The 20,339-nt window shown below is 38.7% G+C and overlaps 4 protein-coding genes across 6 annotated transcripts in view; 2 read left to right on the forward strand and 2 right to left on the reverse strand.

Annotated features, from left to right (window-relative positions):
- LOC105169822 (F-box/LRR-repeat protein 10) overlaps positions 1 to 1,506 on the reverse strand; it is a 3,677-nt gene extending 2,171 nt beyond the window's left edge. The window contains exons 1-3 of the mRNA XM_011090354.2: positions 1,054 to 1,506; positions 758 to 966; positions 425 to 518 (exon numbers count right to left, since the gene is read on the reverse strand). Of these exons, the coding sequence (XP_011088656.1) occupies positions 425 to 518; positions 758 to 966; positions 1,054 to 1,248 (498 nt within the window). The 5' untranslated portion in view covers positions 1,249 to 1,506. The remainder of the gene's footprint in view (positions 1 to 424; positions 519 to 757; positions 967 to 1,053) is intronic.
- On the forward strand, positions 5,245 to 13,197 carry LOC105169823 (transcriptional elongation regulator MINIYO). Of its 3 annotated transcripts, XM_011090357.2 has the most exons (11): positions 5,487 to 5,627; positions 5,758 to 5,804; positions 5,894 to 6,995; positions 7,523 to 7,650; positions 7,751 to 7,935; positions 8,506 to 8,611; positions 8,702 to 8,962; positions 9,087 to 9,275; positions 9,398 to 11,659; positions 12,251 to 12,460; positions 12,779 to 13,197. In XM_011090357.2, exons 3-11 carry the CDS (start codon positions 5,984 to 5,986, stop codon positions 12,953 to 12,955), a joined length of 4,530 nt encoding a protein of 1,509 aa, XP_011088659.1. In that variant the 5' UTR covers positions 5,487 to 5,627; positions 5,758 to 5,804; positions 5,894 to 5,983; the 3' UTR covers positions 12,956 to 13,197. The 3 variants fall into 3 exon arrangements, with proteins under 3 accessions (XP_011088657.1, XP_011088658.1, XP_011088659.1); XM_011090355.2 differs by lacking the exon at positions 5,758 to 5,804 and having other exon boundaries at positions 5,245 to 5,627; XM_011090356.2 differs by lacking the exon at positions 5,758 to 5,804 and having other exon boundaries at positions 5,245 to 5,627; positions 8,705 to 8,962.
- Positions 13,376 to 15,633, forward strand: LOC105169825 (F-box protein SKIP23-like). The gene is made up of 2 exons (XM_011090359.2): positions 13,376 to 14,702; positions 15,214 to 15,633. Exons 1-2 carry the CDS (start codon positions 13,524 to 13,526, stop codon positions 15,238 to 15,240), a joined length of 1,206 nt encoding a protein of 401 aa, XP_011088661.1. The 5' UTR covers positions 13,376 to 13,523; the 3' UTR covers positions 15,241 to 15,633.
- Positions 16,805 to 20,339, reverse strand: LOC105169826 (rop guanine nucleotide exchange factor 1). Its single transcript, XM_011090361.2, has 6 exons — positions 20,296 to 20,339; positions 19,925 to 20,213; positions 19,361 to 19,477; positions 18,730 to 19,259; positions 17,895 to 18,248; positions 16,805 to 17,642 (listed from the first exon to the last, which is right to left on the reverse strand). The coding sequence occupies exons 2-6, from the start codon at positions 20,184 to 20,186 to the stop codon at positions 17,208 to 17,210; spliced, it is 1,698 nt and encodes a 565-aa protein (XP_011088663.1). The 5' UTR covers positions 20,187 to 20,213; positions 20,296 to 20,339; the 3' UTR covers positions 16,805 to 17,207.

Raw genomic sequence — 20,339 nt, forward strand, 5'->3', positions numbered from 1 at the left:
TTTGAGGTCATTACATTTGGAACATTTTCTGTATTTCTGAAGACAAATATACAAAACAATGTGCAAACAAACAAAAATTCTTCCTTTTGCATTTCATGATACAGAGAGTATATATGTGTCATATGAAGTTAGCTAGGAGAAAACCCAACAGTCCTGGACGTCAATACACTTGATGTAAGTTACTGTGCGCACTCCAAATAATAAAAACCATACACATGAGAAATATCATCGTTTAAGAGTTTTTCCATAACTCATTCGAGGTAAATAACACACGCATACCATATCCTGTCTCATCCCCCTTCCAACCCACCACATTAAATGCAACTTCAGATAATATAAAGCATTCCAATTTCTTCAATCTGAAACAAAACTTTAAGGTAGTAATTTCACAGTTATCCAAGTAAATCACGGGATAAAGCCTTACTTCCAGGTGAGAACAACCACTGAGCAATTCCTCTAGATGTAATACATCAACTGATCGTCCCCTTTTCTCTGCTACAGAACTCAAGTACAGAAACCTGAAAAGGCATGTTTTTTACACAAATTTTACTTGTAATAACAGCCAAAAGAAAGGGAAAAAGAAATCACTTCAAATTCAAATAATATACACCAAACCCATAATCAAACGCCAATAAAGATGAAAAATTCTCCAACCATGCCCACCAAGAAACAGACAACTATAACAATTATCACAAATCAAGCCAGAAATCCCGATGTAAAAGTGAATCTTGGTCAGAGATGGTGACATAAGACAAACCTGAGGTCTTTGCAACTGTGTCCAAGCTTAGACAGAAGCTTGCCGCTAAAATCTGCACAATTGCGGAGGCACAGCTCTTGCAAAGAGGGGCGAAGGAGAAAATCTAAAGAAGAATCATCTAGGCGCGTGCAATCCAGCTTCAGGCTCCTCAAGTAGGGGTTGTCAGGAGGCAGTAACGGCCTCAATAAATCCATGGACGGCGCGATATCCTAAAAAATTCCAACAGGAGGAAAATTAGCCAAAAGAAAATGTTAAAACCGAAATGCTAATCCATCGCAACTAAATTGAGAACTTACGAGGAGATGGAAATTGGGGATAAAAGATAAGATGTGAGCGGCGCAGGAGCGGAAGGTCATACACGTGGAGGCGAGTGATAGGATGGAGGGGACGTCGAGTTTGGTCATGATGGTGGCGATTAGGGCGGAAGGGAGGTGGTCTAGACCCGGATTTCCCGGGTTGGGTTCTCGGGTCTGGGCGGATGGGCTTGCCATTTTTGTTTCGTTAATTATTTTGCCACTAATCTGTGTGGAAAGTGGAAAGTTGAGAATTGAGGAAGACGATGGTTATCATTGATTGCGGAGGTGAAGTGTCGGGTTTCGTTCAATCCCATGCTTTGAACTTAAGTCGCTATGTGTAGTTGGCGACTTATAGTTTTGACTTGAATGAGTAGGTGCGATTTCAGTTGAGACAGGGGAAGGTGTTTGATAATATTCCGAAAAAAGCTATGTCATAGAGTTGAATAATGAATGATCCAAATAATGAATATCAAGCAAGCAAGCTGAAGCTGAGATGGGTTTGGCGCATTGTCTTATGATAAATACATTTTCCTTTTCGCCTACATACTCTATTATATATTACTCTGGATTAGAGGGAACCCTTCCAGAAATTCTCCTTAGAGGAAATAGTTTTCAACCAGCCTCGGTTAGAACCTCACTAAGATGGTTGCTTCTGAACCCTTTAATCTGCTTTATTAAAACCATGATGTGGGACGGGGGTTGCACAAAACCCAAACCAAATCTTGCATTACTTCACCACAAATTTATCTTCTCAATTAAAAATCTCCACAATTGTAATGCAAAACAGTCTGCCAGTATACAAATATCAGAATCTTCAGACTTAATTATTGGGGCCTTTCCAATTAAGAAAAGGACCCTCCAAAAAGCATGCATATGTTAGTCCAATAAAACAATTATGCAGTTTATAAAAACTTTACTCACATACTAATACGTTCAACTTCTAATTAGGACTCATTTGATTTAAGTGAGAGAGGAAAAGAGAAGTGAGAGGGGATGGGAAGGAAAGAATAATACATAATTTTTTTATTTGTATTTTGAGTGTTTTGTTTTGGCATTTTTGAGATAGAGAAAATAGAGATAAACAAGTGTATGTTGGAGATAGATCGTATGTTTGGATTTGTGTTTTGAGGTAATTTAAAATATTTTAAAATAAATTGTGTATGTTTGATTGTTGGGATTTGGGAGAAAAAAAATAACTGTTCATTGTCAAATCATGTTTTTTTTATATTATATATATAAATATATATATGAAAGTTGAAAAATAAAAAACACACAGATAAAGTGTAAAACAAACATTGGGTGTTTTTATCTTGTCTTGGTAAATGCCCAAACATTAAACCAAATATAGGGATAGTGTTACTTCAAGTTGTTTTGTATGATTGTTAGCGGAGTAAATCTGAAATACTTCCCATTTTTTGGTACGAGGAAAATAGATTGACAACAAAAGACTAATTTTATAATTTTATTGAATAACTCTTTCTTTCATTTTTTATTAGAAAATAAATGAATTAATATTATACTAATATAATTTTAGTATATCAAAATTTTAATAAAAATGTTTATCAATGAACAAGAATATTTTTTTAATAAAAATATTTATCAGAATGAGTATTGTTCATTTATTCTAAATTATTTAATTTAAATAAAATAAAAACTACTAATAATATTTTCAACTAACCAATTCGAATTCAAACATCAGTCTTTATTGGTACTAAAAACAAATTTTGTATATTATCTCCAGACATATTGGAAAAAATTAGATATAAAGATATATAGATAAATGACAGAGTAAAAACAAATAAAAACTGTATTTTTTTATTTTTTTAGCCTTGTACTTTCCAACTTTTCCGTCCACTCCATCATACACATCAAATTGTAGTTCATCTCCATCTCTTCTTCCTAGTAGACATTCATTTATACTTTGAATTTTCTTATACTTTTCACTTTTCAACCCATCCAAATACTTAATAAAAAGGGCCTCATCAAACTTCTACAACTGAGGCCCATTTGATAGTGAGAGGGTCATATGCAGTCGATAATGTTGCACTAAACTTGGGCGAGGGCCGCGCGAACGCAGGCCCCCACTACCACAAATTATGACGTAGGCTCGACCACTTGGGCCGACCTTAGACGGGCGCCCCTCCTAAGTGCAATGGAGGTCGCCAATCTAGGCCATAGGCCTTATTGATCACCCATTGACCCCGTCCAGGTAAGTATGGAACTCTTGTATTTTTCTCCTCTTTATCTAAATGCTCATCCCCTCATCTTGCCTATACCACATCGATGTGGGACAGTGGCGCCACCTTATTCCTTGCGCAGGCCTCATATTTCTTGGTTCCTAATAGATGAACTGACTCTCATCGTCTTTGCTACTCATTTCAATTTCCAACTTGACAACACACTGATTTCTGCTGAGAGGCTACAACTACAAGAGTTTTCTTCTAAGTTAAAATTTTCCTCAACTTTGAAGCTCGTGGGTTTCGCTTGTCAAAGTCAGGAAAACAGTTGCCCATTGTTTACATCAGTGGTCTTATCTTCTTTTATGCTTTGGGCCCTCTGCTTCCAGTCCTGAATACAATTTGGTTCATAATTTTCTAGGATGGAGCTGTTTAAGAGGAAAGCTCCTTGCCTTTTCAACAGATTAAAGAATGTTCTGCTAACATTCCAAAAATTCACATTTTTCACTCAACAATTGAGTTTTATATGTCACATTAAAGATGTGGGTATTACAATAATGAAATGTTCGCTTATAAGTACTTGTTAGAGTATTCACTCATAATTTGAGATTCAGAGAACAAATGAAATGCATATTTAAATTTTAGTTGCAAGAAACTATCTTTGAGTTTCCCCAAAATTAAAATTCCAAAATATAGATAACTTTTATGGGTGCACCGCACTAATTTCCAATGAGAAGTTATCTATATATTTTTGTCCGGATTTTAATGCATTTCACCTCATATATATTATAAATGAGCAAATTATATAGTTAGGAAAAAAATATTAAATTATTTTTTGTATTTTTTAAAATAAAAAAATTTAATTTTGATTTCGTGTAATTCACGCACTTTGCCTTTATTTTAATATTTTAATTATAAAAATTACATTCATAACCTTATTTAAGAACTATTGAATTTTATTTAAATCTAAGGTTTAAATTTAATTAGTAGATCAATGATTTAGATTTTACTTAAATCAAATCAACGATATAGATTTAAAATTTTATGTTTATAAAAACATATATTATTTAACATTTAATAAAAAATATGATAATTGATATAGTTATATATAATCACAATTATATAGATGCATGCAAAAACACATGTATGGAACAAATGATGGGAGTGAAAAGTAGTGAAATAAGTAGTAGAAGGTAAAACAGTCAAATGAGTTAAAATAGAGAGATTGATACGGAATCAAAACTCTAAGTGTGAAATTAAAATATTCCTTTAGACTAACATAGTACAAAAAATGTGAAATTTGTAGTAGGTGGACTCAAAGTGTAAAACATATCAAAAACATATTTTCTCTCGCTGGAAACCTCTTTATTTATTAGACAACCATAAATTGGTTGGATGAGGCCATGAATTTGAGGGAGCATAACCTCAAAATTGTTAGATAATGCTAAAACTCCCTCATATTTGGTACAAAGTTCCCAGCGACTAGCTCATCCCTCTCAGACTCGAGGGACAATTGGAGGATCCCTTAAGATTTGGATGCTTGATGGAATCTGTTGTGTATTTTATAGGGGATAAGACTGCCTTAATTTTTAGGAAGGTGGTTGGGAGTCTTCTTTCAGCTAAACTCAAAGTCTGTTAGTCTTTATAGTACATCTCCTTAGAACGCCACGTGCCACTGAGAAACTACTAGTCCTTATCCTATTTAGTGAGGGGGCCTCGAAATGTCCTACATGGTTGCATCATCCGTGGATGCTATGTGGATGACATTTAACTTTAGCTAGGGGACCTCAAATTTCTAAATTTTCTTGGTGGCTTGTAAAGTCTTCCTGGATCAGGCTTTCTGGAACTTGGATTAGCTGAACTTTTTATTTTGACAAGTCTATTTTTTGGTCATCTTAGGCATTATGAAACTGTCAGACTGGGCTCCATGAGGTACCATGTCTTTCTTGTTTTTGGGCTGGCGAAAGAGGCCCAAGCGCCTTCTCGGCCATTTTTATTCTTTACGCCTCTCTATGGCTCACTCGAGTCAAAATTTCAGAGTTGACTTTGAGACAACCGGCTTCCCTGAAAGAAGTATTCGGCTCCTTCACCCTTGAACTTCAAACATCCCCTCTTCCACAACCGCGCGCGCAACTCAGACACTGCTTTCTCAGTTCTGTGAATAAGCCGGAATTAACTATGAAGAATGAGACTAGCGATGGGAGCAAAAACCCAAAACCCAAGATTTTGGGAGCAACCCCACTACAAATTAGTGAAGACGACGCCGCACGGCTGGTGGGGAGCATAGTCGAAAAGGGCTTCTCAGATAACAAGCAAGCCAGGCCTTTGGGTCCGACTACGGCACCCCGGCCCACTGTTCTGCCTTTTCCGGTGGCCCGCCATCGCTCACATGGCCCAGTATGTATAACTGATTCTGTGTTTTTATCCGTTACTTTTGTATTGGGTTTGTCTGATTTTCTTTATATATTATAGTCCGTCATCATTGGTTCTTGAAGCATGAATCCTATTTTATGTTGTCTCGATGTAGATTGTGGAACCAGCTGAAATAAGTTAATTTGGCTGCGTTATATATATGTACGTATACTTTTATTTCGAACACTTTCATTATCAGAGCATAAACGCAGTTGCGGAACAATGATTATTTTGTCAATGTTGTTTAACAGCATTGGGGTCCTAAAGTTGGAAACTTTAAAATTATCAACGATAATGGTGATGCGGATGAAGATGTTGGAGAAGGGGAAGATTGTGATGGGATGGAACTGGCTGCTGGTGTAGCTAATCCTGTAGAAAGAAAAGAAAAGAAAGGTATAGATTTCAGCCAATGGAAGGAAATAGTGAAAAATGACAGTAATTCTGTGCTTTATGAGAAGAAAAAGGAAATGCATTTGAATGCGTTGGAAGTTGGCCATAAAACGCAAGAAAGAAAGTCTGGTAATTTAAACAGAGAAACTGCTGGTCCAGATAATGCCAAGCTGCATGGTACTTCATGTGTCGACAATGCAAAAGAGCATTTTATGACAAAATATGACAAGGCTTCCTCGGTCTCTAAGGAGTTGAAGGAGAAAACTTTAGGCATGTCAGAGATGGCTAGTGACAAGGAGTTCCATAGCTTTGAACATGTCAAGAATGAAAATATTGTTCAACCAGGCCAGTGGCCGCAGAGTGACATTAATAGATCTGAGGACATTACATTGGTGGAGAAGGAGCCCATGCAGAATGAGTCGAGTAAGGAAAAACGAGTGGATTTGAAAATGCAACACATGCACAAATTGCATGTGGCTTCTGGTTTTGCTGCACAGAATGTAGTTGGTGGAGAAGGCAGTCTTGAAAGTCAGATTGATGCTGAGAATCATGCTCGATTGGCAAAAATGTCTGCTGATGAGATTGCTGAAGCTCAAGCTGAAATAATGGCAAAGCTGAATCCAGAATTGATAAATGCCCTGAAAAAACGGGGCCAAGCCAAAGTCAAGAGGCAGAAGTGTACTTTGTCCGAAATTGCAGGTGGTGAAGCAGACGATATGCAGCGTGAGAAGAATCTCTCAGAGTTGACAGCGAACTCTTATAACAGTATCTCTGACAAGCCTGTGGAAAAAGTTCCTCAGGACACACCAAAAGATGAAGGTGATAAATCTTTCTTAAATACAAGTCCACAGAACTGTGGCCTGTGGGATGCTTGGAGCAAAAGAGTTGAGCGTGTTAGAAATATGAGATTTTTCTTGGACGGCAACATTATTGGCAGTGATTTTGCTCATCTATCGGATAACGGTAAGGCTGCAAAACAAGCTCATGTGACTATTCAAAATTCTGTGCGTGATATTTTTGTTGATTTCACAAATCATGTACTTATTTGTGCGCCATAAAAAGAAAACCGTGTATTGTACTATTCTTCCAGCCCTTGGTTAGTGTTAATGAAATGACATATTACATGGTTGCTAAATTCAGGATGTATTTTCTTGAATCTAAAAGGTTCTAACTCTCTTCATGCTGTTCATCAGAAGAATTTCCTTGGAAAAATTTCATCTTCTAATCTATAGAATGAATTTTCTTGTCAGAGATTTTTTACCAAATTTTTGTGCTTGAAAAATTACTTCTGTCAATATTGAATATCAGTAGGCAGTCTGTACAAGTCGGTAACCAAGTCGGATGTGAGATTGGATATTGTGATGACAGGGATCCAATATATCAAAAGTTAGATGCGGCCATCCTTAATTTGTCTATTCCCTTTATTATAGTTGAGAGTGTTGTTTTGATGGGTCAGAAAATGTGCTGATTGCAATGTGCCCTGGTTGTAGGTGAGGCATCATCTGCAAGTGGATACAATGCAGATAATGTTGCCGAACGTGATTTTCTTCGAACTGAAGGTGACCCTGGTGCTGCTGGTTACACAATTAAAGAAGCAGTGGCCCTAACTAGAAGTGTGGTTAGTGGGAATGACTTATGGAAGCCAGTTTCCTTTACATGCCTGTTGGCACCAGTGTGTTCCATAGTAATCATGGATGCCTTTGCAAAATTTGTTTCAGGTTCCTGGGCAGCGGACTTTTGCTTTAAATCTTATTGCAGCTATCCTTGATAGGGCAATTTGCAGCATCTGCCGAAAGCAAGTTGGTTCTGCTTCTAACGGTACTGATGCTGAGGGGTCTGTTGACTGGGAGGCTATTTGGGCTTTTACTCTTGGCCCAGAGCCTGAGCTTGCTTTATCACTTAGGTAAATTTGAAATGCATCCTTTCTTATCTTGTCTAGTTATAGTGTTCTGTTTTCCTCTATTTTGAGTGAAACAATTTTTGTATGTTATAGTCCTACGGCATACCTTCTACTGATTTATTAAATCAAGTTTGTTGTATGGTTTTACATTATCCATATGGATCACACACTCTCCTGGCTTGATATTATAGTTTGTAGGCATAGCTAATGGTGTATCCCTGTAATTTGAAATCATTTTCACCAGTATATAACCTTGATAGTTTTGTAAATGTGTATGAAGTTTGATGTCGAAAAGGTAAGCACTTCTAGTTCTTAGCAAACTTGTTTCAAATATTACCTCCCTAATTGAGTAAGTTCATGTTGAGTGTTCTTTCATATAATGAAGTTTGAAAATTTTAGGATGTATATGATAAGCTGCTTTTTGGTCGGTCTGGCTTTGTAAATTGGCATACCCTTCTCCTGCCAAAATTATTTATTGCCTTCTATTAATGTATAGCTGAAACAGATAGCTTCAGTTGAGCCTAGAATTTTTATTATTATATACTCTGATGCTTTGGTATACCCTATTTGTAGAATGTCCCTTGATGATAACCACAACTCCGTGGTCCTTGCTTGTGCCAAAGCCATTCAAAGTGTGCTAAGCTGCGATATGAATGATATCGTATTTGACATCTTGGAGGTATGGTCTGATTTCGGATATAATGTTTTGTTATTGTCGTTCTTGGATTATGAGTTCATCTTCGTAACATGTGGCGTCATTCTTTCTCAGAAGGCACCAAAGTATGCTAGGGATGTTCATACTGCACCTGTGTTTAGAAGTAAACAAGATGTTAATTCTGGTTTTCTTCGTGGTGGCTTTTGGAAGTATAATACCAAACCTTCTAATATCCTTTGTTTTCCTGAGGAGTCGGTGGGTGACACAGCTGAAGGTGAACACACTATTCAGGATGATATAGTTGTTGCTGGGCAGGATTTTGCCGCTGGTCTTGTTAGGATGGGGATTCTTCCAAGAATCTGCTATCTCTTGGAGGTAAGCAGTTTGATGCAAATAGTCTCAAGTTCTCTGCATCAGCTTAACAAACTATGGAAACTTATTGCTGGCAATACCATTATCTATATCTTGCAAATGAACTTATTGATTCCTCTGGTACCAGACGGATCCTGCTGCCCCATTAGAAGAATGCTTAATCTCTATATTGATTGCCATATCAAGGCATTCCCCAACATGTGCTGCTGCAGTTATGGACTGTGGAAGGCTTGTTCAGACAGTTGCTAGAAGATTCGCCTCCAAAGAACAAATGGAAATCAATTCTTGCAAGATAAAATCTGTTATGCTCTTAAAAGTAAGCTGTGCCCTTAAGATTAACAGATTAAGTTTCTTTTATCACGTTCCAATTGGGTTTTTCTAGCTTGTGTGGATCTTTTTTCATTTGTTCAGACAAAATTCTTTCCTGGTGTTTGATAGGCGTTGGCTCAGGTTGAGAAGAAGAATTGCTTGACATTTATAAAGAATGGAATTTTCCGCCAGGTGACTTGGCACTTGTACCGACATCCATTCTCCCTTGACCAATGGGTAAAATCTGGGAGAGAGGCCTGCAGACTTTCGTCGGCTTTGCTGGTCGAACAATTACGAATCTGGAAGGTCTTCATTCATTATGGGTATTGCATTTCTGACTTTTCTGACCTTTTTACTTCATTATGTATATGGCTTGGTGTTCCTACAATGGACAAGCTAGTCAACTATGATGTGGTGAATGAATATTGTGCCATCACGAGAGAAATGTACCTTCTTCTTGATGTTTTAGCTGGTAGACTTCCCAATTTTTATTCAAGCATGCATGAAAGATTGGACGACACTGCTCAAGATAAAGCGACTTGGTTGTGGAGTCACTTTGGTTCTATCATCGATCTAGCCGTTGAGTGGATAGATATGAAAAGCATTCCACATGTATCAAGACTCTTTGAATGCCAAAATAAAGACAGCAAATATCGCAGTTTGCAGGATTCTGAAATAAATTCCTTGTTATGGGTCATTTCTTCTGTTCTGAATATGCTTTCCAGTGTGCTGAAAGCTGTGATAAAAGAGGATACTATGAGCGCTCCAAATGATCATTTGCCATGGCTGCCTGACTTTGTACCTAAGATTGGACTTGAAATAATTAAAAATGGATATTTGAGGGTTTCAGGGGTAAGTGATACAATCTGCAATAACAATCTTTGGGGAAATGGTTCCATAGTTGAGTATTTATGTCATTTGAGGATTGAAAAAGGGCAAGAGTTGGCAATATCTTCTACATGTTGCCTTCAAGGATTGTTCCAAGTTGTTGCTTTTGTTGATGAGTTGATCCAGCAAGCAGACCTTGAGATTCATAATGCACCATCTAAATTTCAAAGTCTTCCAAGGGAAGATAAAGTTCTTGCCAATGGGATACTCAAGTCCTGTGCAGCTGAAGTACAATATTTGCTGACAACTTTAATGAAATTAATCACTAATGAATGGCAATACATGCAGCCTGTTGAGATGTTTGGGAGAGGAGGCCCTGCTCCAGGAGTTGGTGTCGGCTGGGGTGCCAAAGGTGGAGGGTATTGGTCCTCAAATGCTTTGTTGGCTCAGGAAGATGCGAGATTGCTCATTCACTTGCTTGAAATTTCTGAAATTCCCTTTGCCGAAGATCCATTAGAAGCTGGAGGGATGGGGCATAGGCTAAATTGTTGCCTTGCAGCTTGTCTAATCGTGGGTCCAGGGAATAGCCCTGTCATCGATAAGCTACTGAGGGTCATATTCCATGTTCCTGTTCTGAAGTATCTTAATTTTGGCATCCACCAGTTCCTTTGTCATAAAGGATACAAACCTTTTGGTTGGCAATATGAAGATGGGGAATACTTGTTGTTTGCTGATGTTTTGGCCGCTCACTTTAGGAACAGGTGGCTTACTGTAAAGAAGAAACAAAAAGCCATAGGAGAAATCAATAGTGTTAGCCACAAACCTGTGAAGCAAAACGGCCGTTCCCTGGAGACTATTCATGAGGATATGGATGAACCAAACACAGCTGATGAAGAGTCATCTTCTTTGACACTGGAATGGGCTTACCAGAGATTACCTCTTCCTGTACACTGGTTTCTCAGTTCAATCTCCACCATTTATTGCGAGAAGAACGTTTCTCGTCCTGGTGCTTCTAACAAAAAAACCTATATGGAGGTGCCTTCAAACTTTCTAGACGTTGCCAATGGCGGACTCTTTTTTCTCCTAGGTATTGAAGCTATAACTAGTGTCCTTGGCTCTGAGTTCTGCTCTCCTGTTAAATGCGTTCCAGTTGTTTGGAAACTGCATGCAATGTCTGTAATATTACTTTCTGGAATGGGCATTCTTGAAAATGGGAAGAGCAGGGATGTGTATGAAACTTTGCAGAATGTTTATGGCGAGACCCTTGACGGAAGAGAAGTTGTCAATTTGCATGGTAACTTGAGTGTGGAGTCCCTGCAATTTGAGTCAGAAATCCATGAGAATTACTCTACCTTTATTGAAACTCTAGTAGAGCAATTTGCTGCTGAATCTTATGGTGACATATTATTTGGCCGGCAAGTTGCAATATATTTGCACAGATCTGTTGAAGCTTCTGTAAGGCTTTCGACATGGAATGCCTTATCTAATGCTCGTGCTCTTGAACTTTTACCTCCTTTGGCTGAGTGCTGTATACAGGCTAAGGGCTATCTCAAGCCTATTGAGGTACTACCAGTATACAGATTCATTTACTCTAACTAGCCCAAAAAAGAATTATCTGACGGCAGAGATGCTTCTTGCATTTAGATACCATTTTTTGTGGTGATTAAATGCCATACCAGTCAGCTTTTCTGATCACAAATCAGTTATTTCTGAAGCTATATAGAATTAGAAGAAAAAAAAGTAATAAAAAGCTTAGCTGCCTATTTTTGTCACTTGTAAGAGTTTTTGCCTCTCTCTCCTTGTGTTTCGAAGTATTTCACTTGCTAGTAACGAAGGACAGTTAAAAGATTTTCCAGCTGGTTCTGTTAATGTTAGATGTTAGTCATGTCAAAATTTTGTAACATGTTATTTGATAATCGAGGAGGCTTATACTGTTTCTGAAATTTGCAAGGCATGCTTTGAAAGGAATCCATACCACTCCTGTAGATTGTTGATTTTGTGAAATAAAGAATATTGAGATGTGTATGTGGAAGATATATAATCATATTAAATTGCATTTGTCTGCAGGTGATGCATGCAAATGTTTGGATGTTAAATCATTGTTAGAGATGATAGCTTATATGAATTGAATTCATGAGTTTGATATTGGTGCAGGATGATGAGCGGATCCTGGATGCCTATGTCAAATCATGGGTCTCTGGTGCCCTTGACAAAGCAGCAAAACGCAGTTCAATGGCATTCTCGCTAGTCCTCCACCACCTTTCATCCTTCATTTTCAGTAATGTCGCTGGTGATATGCTCGCACTACGCAGTAAACTTGCAAAATCTCTTCTACGTGACTATTCTCGGAAACAGCAACACGAGGTATGTTAGTCATTTAGGATACTGAATTGTACTGTATACGTGTGTGTGTGTGTGTATATTACATACATGTTCTTCATATTTTCGTTTTACGGATGGAATCCTGCAAATTCCCACAGGATTAAAATGTTCTTCTTTCCTGACCATGTGTTGGGAAGTATTGTTGTCCTACAGATAAATTCATTTTTTTTTTTTAAAAAAAAAAAGGAAAATGCTATGAGACGAGTGAGGCTGGCACTTGGAGTGCACATTAAACTTCTCCAGCATTCTAGCTCTTTCCATTTTGCTACAGGCTAATGTATATCTGCAACTTGTGGACAGGGGATGCTGGTGAAACTAATATGCTATGAGAAGCCTAACATGAGCTTGCAGACGTGGTCACAAGTAGAAAAAAGGTTGCAGCTTTTGAAAGAAATTTGTGAGGGATACATGACTGCAGTCCAAAAGCTTGAATCTTGTATCACAACATATGTAGACTCCAAGTCCAGGAACTTGTGAACCTGAACTTGTGCTACTCTTGTTCTTGTATATGCCTGAAGTTGATGTGATGGGAGCCACTAGCCAACCTCTGTTGCGTTTGGGTGGTATTTAATGAAATAGCCCAAGAAGATGTGTGATGGATAACTCGTGTTCGTTGGTTCCTTGTTTGAAGTATAAACTACGGCCTGATATAGAGGAATATGGACTTATTTGAAATTTAATAAAAGTAAAAAAATAAAAATATATAAAGTTTGGATCAACTTCTCTTTTGATTGAACGTTATTTAGAAAAAGAAAAAAAGTTTTGTGTCATCATATATTGTTGTATACAGTGCTTCTATCTATCTATCTATCTATCTTACACGGAGTTGTAGGCAGAGAGTCAGAGAGAGAGATATATATTATATTTAATTTTATATATATTTATATTGAAAGGTCTTACAATAAAAACCCATTTTCGCAGAAGCTACGGTTGGAACGTGGCATCGCTCAACAAATCCATCTCCCCCCCCTCCCCCCTCTCTCTGCAAACCAGTCCAAATCTACAGTTAATACTCTTCTCTTTTCCTTGCTTCACTCTTCATTCAATGGCGGATTGGTCTACCCTCCCCGCTGAACTCCTCAACCTCGTCTCCCAACAACTCCCCACCTCAACCGACGTCCTCCGCTTCCGTTCTGTATGCGCTACCTGGCGCGCTGCTGTTCCCCCCCCACCCACCACCGCCACCCGCTTTCCTATCCTCCCTAATTCCGGCATTTCCGACACCAGCTGGGGTTTTTACCTCTCCAAACGCACCATCTATTCTCTCCAATCGCCCCTCACCGATCATTCCTCATGGATCATCAAACTCGAACGGGATAATCCGTCCCGGATGCATCTCCTAAACCCGCTTGCGCGGTCCCAATTCAGACCCTTGCCTAACAATTTTCCCAAGCTCTTTAATTTCTTCAATGTTAGGGTTAAAGAACTTGGTGAAGAATATGCTCTTCAGTATATTAATTTTAGACCGACAGCGAATTCGATTGGAGAGGCCGGGAACCTCTACATGGAAAAAGTTGCGGTTTCTAATAACTTGGGGAATGGGTTTGTGCTTTTGACAATTCACGTGTCTGGGAAATTGGTCGTTTATAAGTCTGGTGACGAGAAATGGAGGGTTATTGATGATTTGCCGTCGCCTTATGACGATGTGATTCTTAGAGAAGGGAGATTTTATGCGGTTGATAACACCGGTAGAGTTGTTCTTGTGAATAGTCTGGATTTGAATGTGAGTCTTGTTGCGAATTCGATTTTCGGTGGTGACAAGAAGTTTCTTGTGGATTCGGATGGGGACTTGTTGTTAGTGGATATGTATTTGAGCGTTGGACCAGCAGATGATTTAGGTTTTAATGAGGGATTCGAGTTTTATGAGGAGTTTGATTGTTTTATGAGTGAGAGGACTGTGAAGTTTAAGGTGTTCAGATTGGATGAAAACGTGGGAAAATGGGTAGAACTGGCTGATTTGGGGGATAGGTTGTTGTTTCTGGGTGACAATTGTACCTTCTCAGCGCGGGCTTCAGAAATTTCTGGCGATGATAAGTATAGAGGGAACTGTATATTTTTCACTGATCAGTATTGCAATAGGGATGATGATGGGTTGTGGAAGAGCCGTGGTGTTGGAGTGTTTGATCTGGAGAGTGGGAGTATTGGGCCAATTGGTAATCACGTTGGTTATTCCAAGATGTTTTGGCCTCCTCCTGATTGGGTCTGTTCAACTGCATCCATAGAAGTAAGTTCTGGTTTCTCACGATTACCTTTCCTCCGACTTGGCCTTTACACATTTGCATAAAAGCTTTGTTTTCCATCTGAATAACTTGTTGATTCTCTTATCCTTTTAGTACAGAGTTTCCAGTGCAAGTAACTTTGAACTACTGTTTTGCAATTTACATGAGAATAGATGTAAGCCTTTTGGTCACAAAAGTTATCTCAGATGTCACAAAAGTTACAAGATCTCTGGTCCTATACCGGCGCCTACATATATGTGGAGGTGCTTAGAAGAGTTCTGGAGTGTGATTAGGGTTTTAAACCTCTGTTTAGTTCTGACATTGATTGCTTTGGGTTCCTTGCCGTAAATACTTGGCAATTTTATGAGATGAAAATCAAGTAGAAATCTCTCTCTAGCTACCATCTGAACATGGGATTTCTTTTCCTTCGGTCTTGTCTTACAGTTGCTACTAGCTAGCATTATCTTTTCCATGTAGGGGTAGCAAACTGAATTTGTTGTTCGTTCTCATTTGCAGGATGGGCTGTATCGACTGAATATTTAACATTTCAAAGTTCTGGAAATCAGGGAGATTAATAGCTGACAGTGGATGAACTGTAAGAACATACTGCAGTTGGTAGTTGCATGATTTTTCAACCTGCATCAATAATCAATCTCTTCAGTTCCAAGGTTGTACTTGGCTCCTATCATGTTGGTGATGCTGATCGACCTATGTCAGCTACTCTATGAATTGGATCATACGTTTCATTTTTCTTCATTTAGAAAATTTCATCCACCTATGACTTTGGATTTGTTATGACATGTAAACGACATCATTTTATCAGATGAAACAATGCTGAAATGTCCATGCTGTCATAATAGTTATACTGGATTGAAGTTTATGAGCATCTATTGTTGATGCAACTTTCTATCCGAATATCTTGGGGCTTTCCTGACATGTATTTTTTGTTGCAATTTTCTAATTTTCTTTTCTGAACCCAATTTTTCTCTTAAGTAGCATTCCGTGGTTCATTGCTAAGTTGTTGGACTTGGGTGAGTATTCTACTTTCATGCTGAAGCATATTGGCCGACAAGTTCAAGATTAATCCTTAAATGGCCTCAATCTCTTGCATATACTTTTTTAAGCTTCATCAATTCAATTCTAAATTAGTCTTATGTTGTGTATTATAGGCAAATGTAATAATTTGATTGATTCATGCACATCTACTTGCTAAGGCACCTCTGCTCCTTTCACAGACAGAAGAGAGAATGGCTAAAAGCCTTTTTTGAGCAAAATTAAATAGTCAACCGCCCCACTACGGGCAGAGACTAGGCTACACCTTCTTCCTCTACTGCCTTACTTATTGCCCCATTAGCTATAGCAGATTGGAAACTGGTCTTTATTTAAACTCACCTACGCCTTCTGAGCGTCCTTTTCCTGAATTCTTATGTTCACTTTGAATAGGCGGTTTGCATTCTAATTTCCTGTCAGCCAAATATGTTCAAGTCCAATAAGTTGTCTCATATATTTGATCCAGTATTGCTACTTGCTGGTTTACTGTCTCTTAAAGAACAAAGAAAGTGGCTGGCTATCATCACTTTTTTTGTTCATAAGTCAAGGATCATCTTAGTGAAGCTACTTCGGGTATTTATCTTGAAGAAGTTTCTTTTGTACTTGTGGGTATAAATGTAGAGCAAAGTTAAGGTGGGGTGAAAAAAGGGGACAATTGAGAAGGCTGAGAGCTGAAAAGTTTAGTCTGATGGCTATTGTCTGATGTTTGAGTGCATTTTATGGTCTGCCTTTAATTATCGTTTTGTGGTATGGCTCTCTAGTTGCTTCTTTTTAGGCTTTCGTTGAGTGTAATCCTCCATGATTAAGCCCTCAAATTCTCAAGGATATTGCAAATCTTTTTTATGCACTGCTGCATCAGTATAGGTTGCACTGTTGCAGGAAGTAAATCTGCAAAGATGCATCTTATTAACAGGACATTGGTGTTTGATATATCATACGCAGCGTTGTTTTTGTCTTCATAGTATGACAATGAAACCTCAGCTCTTGATATTATTTGAGAAGAAAGAACAATGAGAAACCAGACACAATCAACATCATCTGCTTGTGAGATCCACTGTTTGTTATGATTCCAAATCAGACTCCACAAATCAGAGCTTGTTTTGAAGCTTTCTCAAATCCAAATGCAAACAAGAAATTTACAGAGAAGAGCTTCAATTTAGTACGCACCCAGTTGCTAGAAACATCTATCACCAACCAAGTGCAGTTGCTAAAAACGTTATCAACAATCAAGTCCAGTAATCGACAAGCTGTAGACTAACCAAGTTCAGTTAATGGCACATACTGATTGCATATTGAAACTCCGTAACTACAGTAAATAAATAAACCTAATATTTGTATCAAGTGCTAGAAAAACAGGTCAAAACTTCAACAAGAAAATACCTAAGCTAAAGCAATATACAGGATATATAAGATGACCTTTCTCTGGTTTACCTCTCCCAACAGCAGTCAGCCAGATACTATCAGTCGCGCTCTGGTGCATCACCTGGAATTCTTCGGGAACCAAGATTCCCAGCATATGACCAGAGTTTATCCAAGTCAGCAGGCATGACTTTGTCAAACTTATGGTTCGGCACTCCTGTGAGGCCACTTTTGTTTAGAGGAGTAACGGATCTTCTTGGGCTACTGGGCAAGGGTGGGGATGAACAAAATGTTGGAGTAGCAAAAGGAGATGTGTAGGGTGTGTGTTGAATTGAAAAGGGACTTGGCGACATCTTCTTCTGAACGGGCAGGCCACTGAAACCTCCACCCCTATTGAAAATTGTCATAGACTCTGCTGCAACACAGCATTTGGTGGCATCATCTACATAAAAAACATCGTCGATCCTTGCAATTATGTTAAATGCTAGGCTCTCCATTACCCTAGAATAGCCTTCTAGAATAGCGTGCCCAACATCCTGCAGGAGAAATTAGAAAGTTTGATTGAAATTTGCATGGTAATGCAAAATAGCAATATAAATTACGATCAATGAAAATCCAAAACATATTACAAAGGGAATCTCAATATCATAGGATCAATCTGATTTTAATCCTATCTGCAGGCTGTAAGTTCTTGATTTTCAAATTAACTTCGACGTTCTGCAAGATGATGGTGTCCCTGACCACTTGGAAGTAAAAAAGAAGAGAATAAAGAACATTAGAATAACCACCTTATTGTACTGAATTTTGCTCATATCTAGTGCAGTTTGTGGAAGACCCGGAAAACGAAGTCTTAGACTATGCAAGAGCGTTTCAGCACGTTGCGCTAGAAACTGGTTTTTTTCTCCATCTGCAACAAAGCCCTTCACTTTACCACCCCAGGACTTCCGCTTAGATTTCTGAACATTAGGGTGTTTCTTTCTTTCTTTCAGCTTCCACACATGCACTGCTGCCTCAATTCTATTTGCGACATCCAACGTATGATGCTCTGATGACAAGTCAAGGCAGTCAAGAAGACATTCTGGTGAGAACTGATCAGCAGTTATGTAGCGGTAGATGATATCTCCCAGACAATCTCTTCCATTCTGCAAGAAATTTTTGTGCAAAATGAAAAGATACGAGGTTAAGGACTAATTATCTTTAAGGCCCACACAATTTTTAGCAAGAATTTTATCATGTTGTTGTAAAGAGGACAACTTAGGGATACAATGAAATGTCAAAGAACGCAATATAACTCATACTCCAAAAATGTGCAAATAATGAGAATGAATAGAATCAACCCGATTAGGCAGAGGGAAAGTGCATTGCAACTGTTTGGAAACAACAATAGACGTAGATCCTGCCAAGCATACTATCTTCATAATTACACAGAAGACATCACTACCTGAACTGTGTTTTCAAGAACACGGAAACTAGAGGGGGCATATTAGACAGTCAGTTGTGCCCACATCATGAAATACTTGATCAGTTCTTTAAACTCAAAGAAAAGGTCAGTTAGTCAGCAACACTTCCATAGATCCATCATCGATTATCAAATAGTTATACCAAGATAAGTGGAGAAATTACCTTGGGTAAGGTTTCCATGTAGGCAGTTGGAATATCCATCTCAGCCAGCACATTGCTGTTTATGGCCAAGGCTGCCTTCAATATCTGGTTTGTGCAATCTCTACACTGCTGCAACCTCTTCCTTGAATCCTCTGACAATCCCTTTCCAGGAACTTTAGGGCATGGAAGCCACCACTTCTCCTCCTGTCTAACTGAAGGCCTCCCACACAACACACCTGATGAATACTTATCACAATCATCTACAACTATTCCTCGATCAACATACCAAAACTCCGTATCCCGGAAACCATCAAGAATGCTAAGCAACATTGCATCGAGCTTCTTGAGTGCTGGTAAATTCATATATAAGTCAGAACGCGGTCTTGTTGCCATTACCTCATACGTCCCGCCACCAGGAAATTGTTGTATTGAGGGAACAAGTTCCACAATTGAATCACTCACAGATAAGAGCCATTCCATCTCTCTGCACCACATTGCCTTCTTTTGCGGAGCCATTGGCTCGAGCCTCCACAGTTCCCCAAATACAGTTGCTGGAATTATGGACAAAGATTGAGATGAAAGATACTCAGAGCACAGAGATTCCACCAGTTGGGCACAGAAAAATCATGTGGGCATGTATAAAGAGAATTACCAGAAAGATTGGTGATGGCATTTGAAATGGCTAGTGCAGTACAAACTCCTTTACCCCCTCCAGACATGTCTTCGCCAAGAAGAAGCTTAGCGAATCTTTCCTTCATCATCTCAATTTCTAAAAATGTGTCAAAATAAAACAGAAATTTCAGAAAATTATCCTGACTTTCAGAACTTAAAAAAGGAACTAGAATACATTGGTAAAAGATAAGCCAATCTACTGACTAAAACATACAATAATACGAAACAAAATGTTCGATGTACACCTATCCATTGCAGATTTATGTATAAAACAAAATCATGAAAAATAGCATAAATCACTGGAGGAATTTAATAGACGCGGAATAGATTATTGAACCCAAAAACATTTTTAACAACAGAATTGTTGTATAGCTGGGCTGCCTTTTAGTTATAGATAAAAATGGATCGCTTAATTTTAAGTTGGAAGCCACTACATTGCAACGGATTAAAAAGTAGAACACTCAAATTCTAAGTGATGTTCGTAAAGCATCAAATCTAAGTCGGTGGGTGGGTGGATAAAAGTAAGCAAGCCGCAAGGACAAACCGGACAAATCCGAACCACGTTTCTGAGGCTTCTCGTCCCAAACCACCACATCCTTGCCTCCGATCACAGGGAAACTGAATGTCGGCGTCAAGGGCGCCGAACTCCCGGTAGCAAATGGAGAAAAACCCGCGGAACTCGAGGCGCCGCCGCCCTCGTCCTCCTCTACATCACCATTGGAGCTCTCCGACTCGCTAACATCTGCGCTGAGGCTGTAGCTCCCACACCTCTCCTCGCTCCCCTCCTCAGAAGAAACACTCCCCATAGTTTAACGCTTAGATGAAGGCTACAACTGAGAGTGAAAATACAGAGATCTCAGATGATACATTTCCTTGGAGTTGAGACAGAGAAGCAAAATGTGGGTGTGGCGTTACCTGAGAATTTTGTTGTTCAGCAGCAGCAGATAAGAGTGGTGGAG

The sequence above is a fragment of the Sesamum indicum genome, linkage group LG8, assembly GCF_000512975.1.
Source record: "Sesamum indicum cultivar Zhongzhi No. 13 linkage group LG8, S_indicum_v1.0, whole genome shotgun sequence".
Classification (NCBI taxonomy): Eukaryota; Viridiplantae; Streptophyta; class Magnoliopsida; order Lamiales; family Pedaliaceae; genus Sesamum; species Sesamum indicum.

Excerpts from the sequence above, each read along its gene's own strand:
- LOC105169825 (XM_011090359.2), top strand. The coding sequence starts at position 13,524 with ATGGCGGATTGGTCTACCCTCCCCGCTGAACTCCTCAACCTCGTCTCC. Across the intron at positions 14,703-15,213 it reads GTTCAACTGCATCCATAGAA|GATGGGCTGTATCGACTGAA; the intron begins GTAAGTTCTGGT and ends TCTCATTTGCAG.
- LOC105169826 (XM_011090361.2), bottom strand. The coding sequence starts at position 20,186 with ATGGGGAGTGTTTCTTCTGAGGAGGGGAGCGAGGAGAGGTGTGGGAGC. Across the intron at positions 19,478-19,924 it reads ACGTGGTTCGGATTTGTCCG|AAATTGAGATGATGAAGGAA; the intron begins GTTTGTCCTTGC and ends ACACATTTTTAG. Across the intron at positions 18,249-18,729 it reads ACATGGAAACCTTACCCAAG|AATGGAAGAGATTGTCTGGG; the intron begins GTAATTTCTCCA and ends AATTTCTTGCAG.
- LOC105169823 (XM_011090355.2), top strand. The coding sequence starts at position 5,409 with ATGAAGAATGAGACTAGCGATGGGAGCAAAAACCCAAAACCCAAGATT. Across the intron at positions 7,651-7,750 it reads TGGCCCTAACTAGAAGTGTG|GTTCCTGGGCAGCGGACTTT; the intron begins GTTAGTGGGAAT and ends AATTTGTTTCAG. Across the intron at positions 8,963-9,086 it reads GAATCTGCTATCTCTTGGAG|ACGGATCCTGCTGCCCCATT; the intron begins GTAAGCAGTTTG and ends CTCTGGTACCAG.